We start from the raw sequence: 15343 nt of genomic DNA, 5'->3' as shown, positions 1-15343 counted from the left end.
CATGAGGGGTTTGCCTGTCATATAAATTTTCAGATTATCCCTGTGGAAAACATATTTGTCATGGCAGTTTATAATAAACATTTAGAGAAGCACTTGAATTCATGTTTTAATTTGACTATTCATGTAAAATAAAATTATCCATCACAGACATTAAGCACAAATGTAATCCAAGGATTTGGACAAAAGAGAGATTTGGTAATAGCAATCTCTCGTAATCTATAATACACCATTTTAAAAGGAGGTCATTCAGGATGTCCAATAATCAGATATTGAAAACCAATCAGGCAGAGCAAACCGCAGAAGCCCAGATGTATCTGTGGCCATCTTGTCAATCGTTTGGCCTTCAGTCGTTTGTCTTCTGTCAGTGAAGAGGTGAACCGGTTCAGTCCGTTCCTTTTTGTTCCTTTGGTACATCTTGGCTTTGTTGCTCTGAATTCTTTGCCACTTGATTAAAACAAGGTTTGTAGATGTAAACACCACCACCAACACCGAGCATTGTGACAAGGACCACCTGTGGGAATGGCAGTCTTCGTCGGAACATGACTTCTGTTGATGAGGAATCCTGATCTGCAGACTCCAAATGGTGCTGAAAAGCACAAAAAGTAAGTGTTAAGCTTTAAAATGTGCAGCCATTAATTTATATCTTCGTGTAACATTACCAAGATAAGGTAGTGAGATAGGTCTTAGTGGCATTATTATTATTATTATTATTATTATTATTATTATTATTATTATTAATATTATTATTATTATTATTATTTTCTGGATGACTGATGTATTTCAATAACAAGACATGCAGTTTTACTTCTTGGCTGACTGAACTAAGCATCAGTGTGTATTTGGTCTAAAGTCCATTTATACTTTAAATGAAAAATGTGACAAACACCCACAAAAAAAGGGGGTTATTAATCTCATAGGGTTATCAACATTTCTAAATAAACAGAATCCCCAAAAAGTTGTCTTATTTTGAAAAGGTCAAACCGGATAAAAAAACACAAGACTAGGTGGCAAATGACTCCGTTCAGACTGTGTGGCCACAGAAAGACACCGTGGTGACTTTACACATTTGTTTACAACAGTCATAACTCACCAATGGAGCGATTTATACGACGTGTCTGTTATCAACTCGCACAAGAGGACAAACAATTAAAAAAACAAAGACGGAAGAAAAACGTCCACAGGACACCTCTGTGCCGAAGGAGTTTCTTCTTCTTCTGCTCGGAGCTGAAGCAAACAGCTCCACAGCGCCCCCAGTGGAGAGAGCAGGATTTTAGAGGAATAAAACTAACAAAAACTTTAAAAGAAACTAAAAATCATTCACACGAATTTCAGTGGTGGTGTTGCACTGGAATACAAACAAAACTCGAAGCATAAAATGCATGTTTTACAAGACTTGGCTAAGATGTTTTATTGTGACTCTGGCTAAAGAGTGAGGTCTCCACACCAATGTCTTAAAACACGGTTATCTTATTGCTTTTCTTTACTTAATGCTCATTAAAAATATTTTTGATTTTACAGAAAAATAAACTGTATATATAATTTTTGTTTTGAGCAAAAATATGCAGAAAGTTTGATTGTGAAATAGAATATACTCAATGATTTACCAAAAAAATTATTCTACCGAGTTCCAGAGGATGGCGCTAAAATGCATCGCTGATTACCAACCTAAAGGATGACAGGATTAAAAGCTTTTACTTTGAAATTGAATCGAAAACAATTCACCGGAAGTTATCCTAAATTGCGGAAGCGATGGATTTCTCTGATTTTAAACAAGGAAGTTTGGTTTTAAAAGCCATATAAACAGATGAAACTGCAGTGAAAGCACCTGTGCATGATAGTTAAATGTTGTTTTTTTAGTCTCTTTATTGAGACATATCTCACCTGATTGACGTCCTAACAGGTGAGTTATGTCCGCAGCAGCAGATGGAGAACCTCCGAGCTCGGTTGAAGTTTGGGAACGAAGAAGAAGTTGTGAAACTGAGGAAAAGGAAATCTCAACTGTATTCAAAGGAGGATAAAAACCCTTTCAACGGTGCGCCTATAACAGAGATATATGTTAATAAAACTGTTATTATCTCTTTAGCTGCGTAAATGTGCAGGTGTTTCTCTCACGCCGTGATTTTTATTACCTGCACAGGTGTGCTGGGGCTCGTTTTGTTCTGTGTTGTGTTCAGGCTGATCAACTGTGTCCTGGTTCGGACCAGCTTCGTCCCTGATGAGTACTGGCAGTCCCTGGAGGTGTCCCACCGCATGGTTTTCAAATATCCTCCAAAAACTAAACAGACCACTCTTTGAGCTGGGTGTTAAAACAATTAAATGTTTGCACCAAAACTATTAGCAGTATGGTTTCAGTTTAATTTAATGTTAAAGTTAGGTTTTAAGTGTGTTTTGTTGGTGTCTTGTCATATTTATCTTTGCATTATTTTTCTCTCTTTTGTGTATTTGTCCTCTGTTTTGGTTCAAACAGCTGATGATCTAAAAACCTGGAACCATTTGTTATATTTAAAACAAATAACATGCAAATTATTGATTATTCTATCAGTAATAATCAGAACTAGACCATCACATTGATTCTTAAAACAATAATATATACCAGCTCTAAATCAGGCTCCAGAATACATTTAAAAGTGATCAGTGAGAGGTTATTTACTCTGGATATTACTAAAATACTTTTATTTTCATTACTTCAAGGACTTTTCCATCAGAAACTTTTATTTATATAACAAAAATCTGTGTTACACCATGTCTCTTTATCATGTTATAAATACCACCATGTTCAGATAAAGATTTCCACTTTTGTGACTAAAAGCAGCATCATTTATTTGCAATTCATTCAACCTTATCAGTGAAACATATGGGTATCTGACCTGGGAGTGGAAAGCAGGAATAAGAGGATTCATGTATCCCCTTTTCTTTGCCTTCCTGTACAAGATACTGCATCTCTTAAACTACGACTCAGTCCATCTCCTGGCAAGTCCTTTTGTCTTTGAGTTTTTTTAAAATTGTTATTAATTGAGCTTTTACAGTGAGCATTTGTTGACTGGTTTTATTTCTCTCCRCAGATTTGGCTCCCACGAGTCGTTCAAGCGCTCCTGGCTGCGTTCGCTGATGTGAAATTCTTCTTCCTCATCAGAACGCTCGAAAGTTACGACTCTGCGAAATGGATGGTAGAAAATTCTGTTCAAGTCTGACGGGCAATTTGTGTTTTTAGCTTAAKTGAATGCATTTATAAGATTTTTAGGTGGACTGTGTAGTCAGTTCTTTATTTGTCTCCCTTGGGTTTTTAAAGGGCACTGCAGCACAGACTTAAGCACATCAAATAAAGTAATACAATAAAACCACATAAGATAAGAATAGTAACAAAAACCCTTGGCAGTAATAAATAATTAAAACCTGTGTGGAAAAATGCTGCTGAATTTAGCCATGCTTAGTTCTAGCTTTTATGTTTTTTTTATTAATGATCTTGATAAATATGTTGTTTAAGATGCTGTTTGTCTGTGAAAAAATATTGTTTTACATCTTTAATTATCTCATTGTCAGGGCAAAAGCTCTGCATGTATTCAAGCACTGAATCCACCTGTTGTTCACCTTGTTCTGACCCGTAGTTCTTCTGTCACCTGTGCTCCTGGTTCTCGTGGTTCTGCTGCACCAGGACGCTGACTAACAGCACAGAGACCATCCTCACCTGTCTGGCTCTTTTTTACTTTCCTCTCCCCGGGTCCAGAACGTACAGCAGGTGTTCTGCTTGTTTACATCCTCACCCTTTCTCATTATTATCAATGTTAATCAGTCAGATTTGTGATTTACTCRGACCTTTTTTTTTGTTTTTTCCTGCAGTAAGAAGTATTTGTCCCTGGTTGCCTTGGCTGTGATCATTCGACCCACAGCCCTGATCGTCTGGTTTCCTCTGCTGATTTACCATTTCTGTCAGGAGGAACACAAGCTGASGCTCATCACTCATGACTACATTCCCATAGGGTTTGTAGTCTTTATTTACACTTTTTATTGTGTATTTACTGAGTCAACACTCTGTGTGGCTGTGCCCCACCTTTGGAACTCCCTCCCTGACTATGTGAGGGTTTCACAATAACTGGTTGACTTAAAAATAAAAAAAAAATGCCAAAAGACATTTAAAACTAGCCTGTTCTGGCTCCGTTTGAAGGCATAGAGGTGTTTTTAACGGGGCTTAAAGTGCCTGTGACATGCCTATCAATCAAAATACAAAAAGTCAAAGAAAACACATTTTTATATAAGAAACCTTGCATTAAACATGTGATTTTACCCATTTTGTCACATAAGTGGCATATTTTCTTTTGAACTTGGCTCAGCCAAAATGCAACAGGAAGTGACATCAAAGGGGAACTTTTTAAGAAAGAAAACTCTCTGATCTTTTTTTATTGTAACAATGCTATTTGAACATCATCTCTGATAGWGACTCAAAATAATCATAAGAAACATCAGATTATTCTCTGCAGTCTGTGTCGTTAGCWATTTTATCAACGCTTTGTTCCATGCAGACATTCCCCTTTGACATCACTTCCTGTTACTTCACATGTAAATATCTCAACAACTGTTCATCTCAGCAGCGGGAAATTATTTTTTGCAATATGTTAACATTATCTTTCCAATAATGCCTTTATATTTATTTAAAAAATTTCACGTCACAGGCACTTTAAAATTGAGCCTTTTCTCAGCTCTGACTGTTGGTTTTATCAGTGTAATTTTATTGTTCGGTTTTTTGATTTTACTAATTTTATGGTTTAGTTTTGCTGTTTTGTAGCACTTTGAGATTTTTGCTAATGAAAAGTGCGCCACAAATTATTTTTTTWAACTTTTATTAGAACAACTCCTTGACATGGTCCATACATATATACAGTACATACGCATTGCCCCCTTTTTACAGAAATAGCTATTACAAACAAGTATTCAAGATATTGAATTTAACAAGACAAAAAATATCTCAAAGACTCAAGTCTTCTATTCCAGGTAGAAAATAACTGAAGACCATCTTTTATAAATGTCCTTCTGCAGTCGCAGAGTTGCAAGTGCGTCACAAATTAAATCTATTATTATTAATAATATAATAATTATTATTATTATGTACTTTGTGCTATTTTAACCATCCAAATATCAAAACATTCAGCTTCATTAGGACTGATGTGCGCCAAATTTTTGTTCTTTGTAACTTTATGCTTTTTAAAATATTTATATATCCCACAGAAATACATGGAGAGATTTTTGAAAGTCCTTGTTTAAATTAGCTTCAGCTTTTGGCTACAGCTGAGCAAATTTTAGCTTCCGTTTTGCAGATTTTAGGTTTTGCTTTGCTACTTTTAGCTTGTAGCTTGTGCTCAATTTTCTTTTTTTTTTCAATCATGAGTCATTAAATCAGTTTTAGCTTCTTCTGCAGATTTGAGCGCAGTCCTTCGGCGCTCAGTTTCTCTAGTTTTCTTTCCATTCTTCATCACGTTTGTGTGTTTTCGTCACCAGGGCGTTGGCGGTTGTGACCTCAGCTCTGGTCGACTGTCTGTTCTATGAAAAGGTAAAACAGGACAGATTTACAGAACTGTGTTTAAAGTCGATTTAACGACCTGATCTCTCCACTCCAGTGGACGCTGGTTCAGTTCAACTTCCTGAGGTTCAATGTCCTCCACGGGGTGGCAGAGTTCTACGGCTCCCACCCCTGGCACTGGTACTTCACTCAGGGGTTCCCCGTCGTGATCGGCCCCCATCTACCCCTCTTCCTTCATGGGTGCACCCTCGCCTTCAGAAAATACAAAATCCTGCTAGGTGCTGTTGTGTGGACCGTTGTGGTGTACAGGTCAGATGGTTTAAAGTCATTATTATCTATAATTATAAATGTAAAAGGTTGAAATCTCTTGCTTGCAATAAATTAATAATTTTTATAACTTTTCTATAGTTTTCTTCCTCACAAGGAGTTCAGGTTCATCTATCCCGTACTGCCTTTCTGCATGTTCTTCTGCGGTGAGTTTTCTCCCACAGACTCGCCACACGTCCCTCAAAGATGCTTACATGTCAGATGTTTGTCTCGTCTCGTCACAGGGACGTCGCTGGCTCACTTGAAAGCGTGGCGCCGAGCCGCCGCCGCCGGCCTGGTGGCGTCCAACCTGGTTCTGGCTCTGTACACTGGCCTGGTCCACCAGCGGGGCGTTCTGGATGTGATGGGTCACGTTCAGGCTCTTTGTGACGTCGGCAGGAATTCCTCTGTCCCGCAGCCAGACGTCCTCTTCCTCATGCCCTGCCACTCAACACCTTTCTACAGGTACGATGGCTCCTCCCACAGCTCGACGACGAGGAGCGTTAAAGAGCTCCAGAGGGTTTTTATTGCTGCTTCAACACTTTGCTTTCATCTAGACCAGGGGTCTGCAACCTGTGGCTCTTTGGTCTCTCCATATTGGCTCTTTGAAAACTTGACCAAACATTATAGAATAAGAATGTTCAAAAGAATGTCCCAACACAGACGAGCTAATTCTAGTGGCCAGAACTCTGCAGTTTTCACTCATTTACAGGCCAGTGGTCACTCTTTCAGAGATGAGGATGTTCTCATTCTTGATAGAGAGGAACGTTGGTTTGAGAGAGGAGTAAAAGAAGCCATTTTTGTAAAGAAAGACCGTCCGTCATTAAACAGAGGTGGGGGCCTCCGTTTTCAGCTGTCCCCCTGCTACAGCGCTGCCATTGGCAGTATCACTCCACCCCCTGTTAACAAAAGGGATTAATTAGGGTGAACGATGGCCATGTGATGTGAGTATGAGTCACCTGTGAACGATGGCCATGTGATGTGAGTATCAGTCACCTGTGAGTCATAGCCAGGTGATGTGAGTGGGAGTCACCTGTGAACGATGGTCATGTGATGTGAGTATCAGTCACCTGGAGGCAGGACATAAAAGCCTGAATTTTGCCTGAAACTCTCAGACTGAAGAAGTCTCTTGGAAGAGAGACGAAACGTTTCATTAAAGAAGAACCCGTCCAGAGGACCTATACAATTTTTTTTCCTTTGATTTTTTACCTGGATTACTGAGATGCATCAGGACATTATAGAATAATTTTTTGTGGTTTTTTTGTACCTACAAAAGCAATCAATTTGTATGCAAATATGTGATCAATACTACTAATACAAAAAGAAAAAACACATTTTATCAGTGAGCCAAGGAGCACAAATGGCTCTTGATTGTAAAGGTTGCAGACCCCTGCTCTAGACTTTTGCTAGTTCGTGACCATTCTACTTTTAGCTTTAAGCTAGTATTTTTATTCTTTTAACATCTAGCTAACCGTTTACTTAACCTATTGCTACTTTTTGCTAGAATTCTGCCTCTTTTAAGCTTAAACATTTTCATCTTTTTCAGTACTCAATCCATTTCAGTTATTTAGTTGTTCAAACTGTTTCTTTTTATATATATTCTGCTTAACTGAAAGTTTATCCTTTATAGTTACAAAACATAAAAATTAACTCAATGTATTATAAAATATTTGGTGTTACATGTTGTATTTAGTATTTATTTTAACTTGGTAATGTTGGACTCAGATCATTAAAGCCTGAGAGGAGAAATCTTTTACCAATTTATTTTAGAATAAAGTCTGATATTTGATTTACTGTAACGTGTGCAGCCACGTCCACTGCCCTCTGAAGATGAGGTTTCTGGAGTGTCCTCCAGATCTGGGGGATGAAGGTTACTCCGATGAAGCTGACAGATTCTACGACGACCCTCTTCTCTGGCTCAGGACCTCATTCCCGTACAAATCCTCCCTCCCGACACATCTGGTTCTGTTCGATGTTTTGGAAAAGGTACAGCCGCTGAAATGCATGCATGTAAAAAGAATTTAACTTTTAAACAAACTTTGTGTTTCGGCTGCAGGGAATCTCCACGTTTCTGCAGGGAAATAATTTTAAACGGACAGCAGAGATGTTTCATACTCACGTTCCAGAGGGAAGAGTTGGAGGAAGCATCTTTATTTATGAAAGGCACTGACAAACAACAACAACAACAACAGTAAACATTCCTCTCTTAATGTAACTGAATTGATTTGCAGCTCAAATAAATGTTTTAAACTCAGATGTTGCCATTTTGAAATCAACGGCATCCTTTTAAATTAGCAATAATTTTGTTTTTCCAGTCTTTTCCTTCCAGGACGTTAAAGTGAAATCTCGTCCAGTTAAAAGGTGGAATGTYAGAAAACAGCATCTGAACTGATTAAAACACAAACCATTCATATAAAAACACAGACCCAGATAATTACTGTGGTGTCTGGTGTTCTGCTTAACGAGACACAGAACTTCAAGTTTCAGTTTAAATTTTTCATTTTGATGTCTGAGATTTGTTTTTCCGACTAAAAAAAAGTGACTAAAGCAAAGGTGGGTATGTTTCAAGCAGGAGCTTCTCAAAAAATTCAAACTCTTATTTTCATAAAGAACCTTCACAGGATGTCTAAAATCAGTTCAAACAGAACAGCACAAGGACATTCAGCAGCATCGAACCGACTGTGCAAACTTACAGAAAAACATACAAAAATTGGCAACTAAAAATTAAAAGATTCAACTCAAATTTTTTTAGTATTTGGGGTCAAAGGGCATTGGGCCCAGCTCTATCTTGACGTCAGCCATGTGTCTTTCTGCGTTTCTTCCTGACCGGCTCCACTTGCGTTCGCCGTGAGGTCGAGACCTGCCTCGCTGCTGCTTCCTCTGATGCTTCGCTCTCGACGACTCGGTTGACTCGGTGTCGGGTCTTTGGGACGGACCGCTGTGATGGAAACACAAAGCAGTGACCCCAAGTACACTCTTACCTAATGAATCACCAACATAAAAACAGGAAGTCATAATAAATCTCTATATTTGATAGGGGTGTAAACCACCAGCTTTATCACGATACGATGTTACATCGATACGTTTGGATATTTCTTGATATCACAAAGTCTGTCACGATATGATTTCGATTCAATTCAATCCACACGTCTGCAATCGATATAATGTGATATCATATGCCCATCTAACACAATAACTGTGTTAGATGGGCATATGATGACGATATAGATATTTTCATTTTGCCTCGATTTAACTGAATCATGAACCATTACAATCGACATATCGATATAGATCGATGTATCGTTACACCTCTAATATTTAATTTGAGCAAAATTTATTCACACTAAAAGACCGAACACACCAGCCAGACCACATTTCTTCTACTTGTAAACAATATAAAGAGTTTTGTTATAACATCTAATCTTTCACAACCAAAGGAGTGAAACGTTTGGACTTCCACAATCTGCAACATTTCTGTCTTTTAATGGTTGACTCTGATTTTTCAAATACCAAATCTAAAAAGTTCAGTTTGTTTAAAAAATAGCCACAACAGAAGTCATCTCAGGTTTAATTTAGGTTTGAGGAATCTAAGTTTACCTCTTTAGTTTATCTTCCAGTGTATATTTCTCACATTAAAGCAGAGCTTTTCAAATAGTGGGTCCCCACCCCCTGCGGGATGCCAATGAGTTCTTTTATATAATGGAGTGTTTCCCTAGCATTATCAGGGGATTACTGGTGGTTTGTACAGATAAATAATTAAATATCACGTTTTCAATAGTATTTTCATTCAGGGTGTGTGAAAATGAAATGTTCCCTGGGGGGCATGATGGAAAATAACTGAGACCCACTGCACTGGTGAAAGATAAAGCCTGCAATTCCTCAGAAGTTACATTTCTGTTGGATAAAAGGATCTCTGTTTGGAGCTGAGGTCCAGGTTTGAGACACTCTGTTCATAAAGCTGCAGGAACTCACCTCGGGCCGTGGCGTTTGGTGTAGGTTTTTCCAAACAGGTGTCTGTAGACGTAGTCGTCCAGGTCTGTGAACACGTTGTCGAGGCCTTGGTATTCGTGCATGCTGGACAGATAGTCCTCCACTCCGCTCAGGAAGTCTGTGAACAGCATGCGGTCGTGGATGAACACTCCGTTGTGGAAGAAGTTGTCGACGAACGCCTCCAGCTCCTTCCAGTGGGAGAAGTCCTCCACCTCCTGCTGCAGGTAGCTCTGCAGCAGCCGGTGGAACTCGTCTGCTCTGATGGGCTCCGTGGCCGTGTTGAAGAGGCTCATGAACTCCTGGAAGGCGCAGTCGAAAACCCCGGTGCATCCCTTCACGCTGGCTCTGTGGTGATCCTGGTGAACCTTCCCGCCTGATTTGCGCGTATTGCAGTCGCTCTGGAAGAAGTCAGATTTTTGTCGGTGCTGAGGCCTGTGGGCTCCGTGGCGCCACGACTCCTCGCTGTTCTTCTCGTCGCGGCCCTTGCTGTAAAAACTCTGAGCTTTGTGGATGAAGGTCGAGGCCGAATCTTTGAAGTGTCGGAAGGTTGATTTGACAGAGTCTGAAAACTTCCTGAGGTTCTCTTTCACCGCATCTTTGGCTTTCTTAATCTGCTCCTTGTGGTGGTGGACGAAGTCTTTGGTGGAGTTCCTCACAGCATCAAACGTCTCTTTCACTTTCCCCGTCATGCTTTTTGCTCTTTTCACTTTGGACTCTTGGTCTCCTTTGKCGTTTTCCTGTTTGGTTTCCACATACAGCCTCTCCCACAGGTCGGAGCGCTGCTGCTCGAAGCTCAGCCTCTTCTGCAGCTCCATCAGATGCGCCTGCAGATCCTCTGAGCCKCCGCCTTCTTCGGCGACACGACTTCTCAGCTGATTCAGCTCTCTCCTCAGGTCGTCCGTTTCCTTCCTTTCTTTGTCCAGCTTTCTTTTCAGCATCCGCGCTTCAGCCGTCATGTCGTCCCTCTGAACGTGGACATCTCGGATCAGCTGCTGCTCGTTCTCCAGCTGCTCCCTCAGCCTCTGATTTTCAGACAGCAGCGAGTCTGCTCCGGCTCCCACCGCCTCCAGATCCCCGATCTTTGAGCGCAGGTTCCTCAGCTCCTCCTGTAAGATGGATAAGGCCTTTTCCTCTTGTTCCAGGGAGGCTTTCAGCTGCAGGTTTTCATCCTTTAAGCTCTGCTGCTGGGACATGATGCTGGTCCTCTCCTCAGCCGTCTGTCTCAGCAACATCTTTAGGTGGTCTCTTTGGGCCTTAATGAGGAAAAAACAGAAAGATTATGTTCAATGTTTGAAAAAGAAAATACATTCTGCTTTAGTAAATGTGAACACGTTTTAAAAAGTTCATGTTACCTGAATGTGATCTTGTTTTGCGCTGAGCTCCTGGTTTTCTTTCTTTATCTTCTCAATCACTTCTGCAAGCAGCAGAATAACGTCTTGCTCCTCCAGATCGTCTCGACCAAAGTTGATCCTTTGAGTTAACTGATCAAAAACAAACATGAATAATAACAATAATAATAATAATAATAATAAATATTATGGATTCAAATTTAAACACAGGTTGTAATTTTTGCAGCAAAGACTTCAAAATAAATGACCCTAAAATGTGACCCATCACATCGAAACAAGGATTAAGTCTAAAAGTGGGATATGGAGACGTAGGCAAATATAGTGTTTTGATTAAAACGTGCAAAAATTGCATTTTTGTTAAAACAATGAATAAATGCCTTATCAATGTATCATTTGAATGAACTGTCTGAAAAAATTTTGAAGCACTTTTGAGTAGTAGCAACAAAAAAACTGATTTTGAGGAAAAATGCCATAAAAGTTTGAGATTTTCCCAGTGAGCTAGCAAAGTTTTGTTTCTTTTCAGCTGAGAAATCTCAATATTCAAATATAATTGAGGTTTCCTCTTTATAAGGACATGAAAAATTCCTCATCAAAATTACATAAAATTAGGATTCAGACCAAATATTTATGGATTATCATAACCAACAAGACAAATTAAGTCATATACTGTATATGGATTTGATTATGATATCAGAATGATCCAGGTATCAAAATGTAGCTTTGAAAGCCAGRAATCTGAAAATGTAATTAGGTCATTTTGACCAAATTTGACTTAATCCTCATTTCGATATGATGGGTCACAAATTTAAAACTCAATGCTGATCCTAACGATAATTTATTATTTTCAGTTCTGTGGGGAGAAAATCAGGGATTAAACAAATTACGCTCCAAACTAATCCCAGGGACTGTGTTCCATTCTGTGGTTCTATGAGGTGACAGGGTGGTTTTAAATGGTCTCTAAACTCAAGCAGAGACGTTCAAGAACCTGGGAGTCTTCCTCACTAGTAGGATGGAGTGGGAGATGAATTGAAGGAAATTAGTATTTAAAAAATATATATATATGTATTGGACAACCTTACTTTACATCATTCAAACTCACCAACATTCTCAATGACTGTTTTTGATTTACATTTTAGACTGTGAGGGAACTTTTGATTTCCATATCACCTGCATGTGACCCATCAAAATAAAAGCTCATTGTAACATAAACAAATTGATGCCGTCTGTGTTTCCTTGTACTGTTTTACAAWTGATTTGATGAATGTGTGAATCGAAAATCCACAAAAGCTGTACATCGTTCAGATTAAATAAGGAGACAGCAGGGTTAAAACACTTTGATCTGCTGTAAATGAACTTTTTGTTTCTTGAGCCATCATGTTTGTTTTCACACACCTGGTTTGCTGAACGTTGTTCTCTGAGGTGCAGCTGAATCAGATCCCTCACACCTGCGACTTCATTCACTTTGAATTTCTCCTCCGTTTTCTGCCTTTCCTGAACTTGGACTGTACCTGAAAGAGAGATTATTTATGCACAACAGAAGGACGAATGATGAATCTAGAGTCAGAAGTGATCTAGTAAGACCAAACAATCAAACCTTCAGAAACAGATTTTCTTCATTCATAATAATGTAAGATAAATTATATATTTTGAGTGAATTTCCCACCGTAGAAGTGACCGAAGCCCATGCTGATGGCTATGATGAGGGCAAGCAGGATGCATTTGTTGAGGATGCCGCCACCTCGACCTTCTCCATCATCAGGAGGTTCAGCAGTTGGTCTCTCAGTCTGCTCCTCCCGATGCTCCTCTTCTTCTTTCTCCTCYGCTTCGCTCGAGCGCGACTCTGGCAACACCTCCTCCTCCGGATCTGTAACAACGCTCGCCGTGTTCCTCCTAATTCTTCGTCTTCGGACGATGGGAGTGGAGCTTCTTCCTATCTCGTCTTCACTGCTGCTTGAGTTTGTCTCTGCGGGCCGCTGCACTGGAAAAACTACATTAAACGCACAAAATGTTATTTTTACACAGGGATTTGTGCATCACTCCAGGCTCGTGAGGCAAATTATTGGTCATAATGTTTTAACAGAAAAAGCATGTATTGTACATACATGCAAATAATCACTCAGACAGTAGAAAAACACTCAGATAAACATGTTTAGTAACTTTTTTAAGCTATACTTAGCACAAGATGTAAGGAAATTTGTGTTTAGTAGATTATTTCTTTGTTGTAACAATGCTTCTTGGCAATAAATCTTATAGTGGACACCTGACTGGCAGCACCTGGAGGTACCAGAAGCTCAAAACAAGAGTCAATAGCAACAACAAAATAAACTGTTTGACAGAGAAGATTCGGCAAATTTTTCATGAGCACAACCYACACACTCAGCTCTACTGCTCGTCCCACAAATGCATGWTCCTTACAAATSTGGCACCATTYAAAAGCGAAGTTMACAGGCTTTCCAGCGGTATAAGATTTATTRCTAAGAAGCTTAATAATCTACCAAAGACACATTTCCTAACTTTTTTTGTGCTAAGTTTAGAAGTCATCAAGTTTTCTTGTGTTTGTGAAGTATATTGAATTTACTGTACTGGAATGTTCCATACTGTGTACATTTCATACGGCTTATATTTATACCAGATCACGCCAAACAATACAGTTTATATTTCATTCTGCATACATTCTATTCATACCAAATCACTGTTTATATGTAAACTAGTGTGTTTATTTTGTTTTCCTCTAGAGTRCTTTTTTATTTTCTAATTATTTTTACTTGAACGGTTGCAGCTTTAATAACTGTAATTTCCCTTGGGGATAAATAATGTTTTCAAAATAAGTTATTTTTCCATTTGGTAATGATGCTTGTTTTCTTTGGTTTTATTTTTTTGTCTGAAAACTACATTTTTGTTAATCATAACACAATCGTGCACACAAACATTTTATAAAAAGCACACATCTCACAGGCTGGTCAGAAACATGTTAGCATTTGTTTGGTATGTTGCTAAACAATGTTAGCATCATGGCTGCACAATATTTGTAAAAAAACACACAATTGCAATTTTAGGGTTAAATATTGCAAAACTAYATGAATTGTGATGAACTCCCCATGTGCCGGCTGTGGGCTTTTGGAGGAGTTGGTGTCAATATAATATTTGGGTTTGGGATTCTCGTTTAAACTTGTGCAACTTGTTTATTGTGCAGCCCCGGTTAGCATCACGTTAGATTGAACACACTCTTAAATCAGACCACCTGGACCAGATCGGCTGAGCTTGCCTCTCAGACGGTAAGTCAAGTTCATCAGAGTCTGTGGAAGTTTCCAGTGACTCAACAACAAGCCTGCTCAGGCAGAGGAGAAACGCTCATGTTGAATTTATCAGCAATGAGTTCAGTTTGCTGGAGGAAACCTGAGGATCGTTCAGTCCTACCCGTCTCTGTGGCGGTGAAGGTGTAATGGCTGCTGCAGGACGTGCCGAGGTAAAGCTCCTCCCGGGCGGCCTCCTCCTCCTCAGTGTGCTCGCCCTCCTTCAGTTCTCCCAGTGTCACGATGTCAGAGTGGTCGCTTGAAGAAAACCCGTGCTGTTTTCCAACATGTTCCTGAAACGATGCATTCCAGAAGGCGTTACGGTCAGCTGTAACAACTGGACTTTACAGAAACCTCCTGCATCCTCCCACCTGCAGGCTGTCACCTTCAGTCTGTTCTATCACGGTGTCATCAAGTGATCCAGCAGCTTTTTCTTCAACACACAAAGCTGGAAATGAATAAAATAAATAAAAACATTAATTGTGATTTGAAACGATACATTGCAATTTAAAAAGCCACAGAAATGCAATTATTTTCAATAACAGCCAACTACAACTAAAAAGAGGAAGATAAATATTTGTTTTGTGCTGAACTCACTCAGCTGCGGTGTCATGGTCACACCGTGCTCATAGAGAAAAACACAAAATATATAAAACCAGACAACAACAGTAATATAATGTGCATAAAACTAACGACTCAATAATTGAGTCGAAAGACAAAACTCTCAATTTACTRGTCTGTCATCATTTCAAACCTCATCTATAAGATTTGGATCATGACCCAAAGAATAAGATCTCAGACATAAGAGCAGAAATCAGCTTCTTTCACTGGAGGGATTATGTAGATTTAGGCCTGTCACGATAACAAGTTTTGCTGGGCGATTAATTGTCTCA

The 15343-nt window shown here is 39.3% G+C and overlaps 2 protein-coding genes across 3 annotated transcripts in view; one reads left to right on the top strand and one right to left on the bottom strand.

Annotated features, from left to right (window-relative positions):
• Positions 1–1750: 1750 nt before the first annotated feature.
• On the top strand, positions 1751–8072 carry pigb (phosphatidylinositol glycan anchor biosynthesis, class B). Its single transcript, XM_014027811.1, has 12 exons — positions 1751–2032; positions 2138–2261; positions 2853–2970; positions 3063–3167; positions 3606–3736; positions 3838–3978; positions 5491–5542; positions 5610–5821; positions 5921–5985; positions 6064–6283; positions 7627–7804; positions 7875–8072. Exons 1-12 carry the CDS (start codon positions 1924–1926, stop codon positions 7986–7988), a joined length of 1569 nt encoding a protein of 522 aa, XP_013883265.1. The 5' UTR covers positions 1751–1923; the 3' UTR covers positions 7989–8072.
• Positions 8073–8293: 221 nt separating this feature from the next.
• The window catches only part of ccpg1 (cell cycle progression 1), a 9113-nt gene continuing 2063 nt past the window's right edge, over positions 8294–15343 (bottom strand). For both annotated transcript variants that reach the window (XM_014027797.1, XM_014027803.1), the window contains exons 4-10: positions 14822–14898; positions 14575–14743; positions 12821–13144; positions 12550–12665; positions 11161–11289; positions 9791–11061; positions 8294–8756 (exon numbers count right to left, since the gene is read on the bottom strand). In XM_014027797.1, coding sequence (XP_013883251.1) covers positions 8567–8756; positions 9791–11061; positions 11161–11289; positions 12550–12665; positions 12821–13144; positions 14575–14743; positions 14822–14898 — 2276 coding nt within the window. In that variant the 3' untranslated portion in view covers positions 8294–8566. The remainder of the gene's footprint in view (positions 8757–9790; positions 11062–11160; positions 11290–12549; positions 12666–12820; positions 13145–14574; positions 14744–14821; positions 14899–15343) is intronic.

This window comes from Austrofundulus limnaeus, unplaced genomic scaffold, assembly GCF_001266775.1.
Source record: "Austrofundulus limnaeus strain Quisiro unplaced genomic scaffold, Austrofundulus_limnaeus-1.0 Scaffold5, whole genome shotgun sequence".
Taxonomy (NCBI): Eukaryota; Metazoa; Chordata; class Actinopteri; order Cyprinodontiformes; family Rivulidae; genus Austrofundulus; species Austrofundulus limnaeus.
This window is presented reverse-complemented; position numbering and strand designations above follow the sequence as displayed.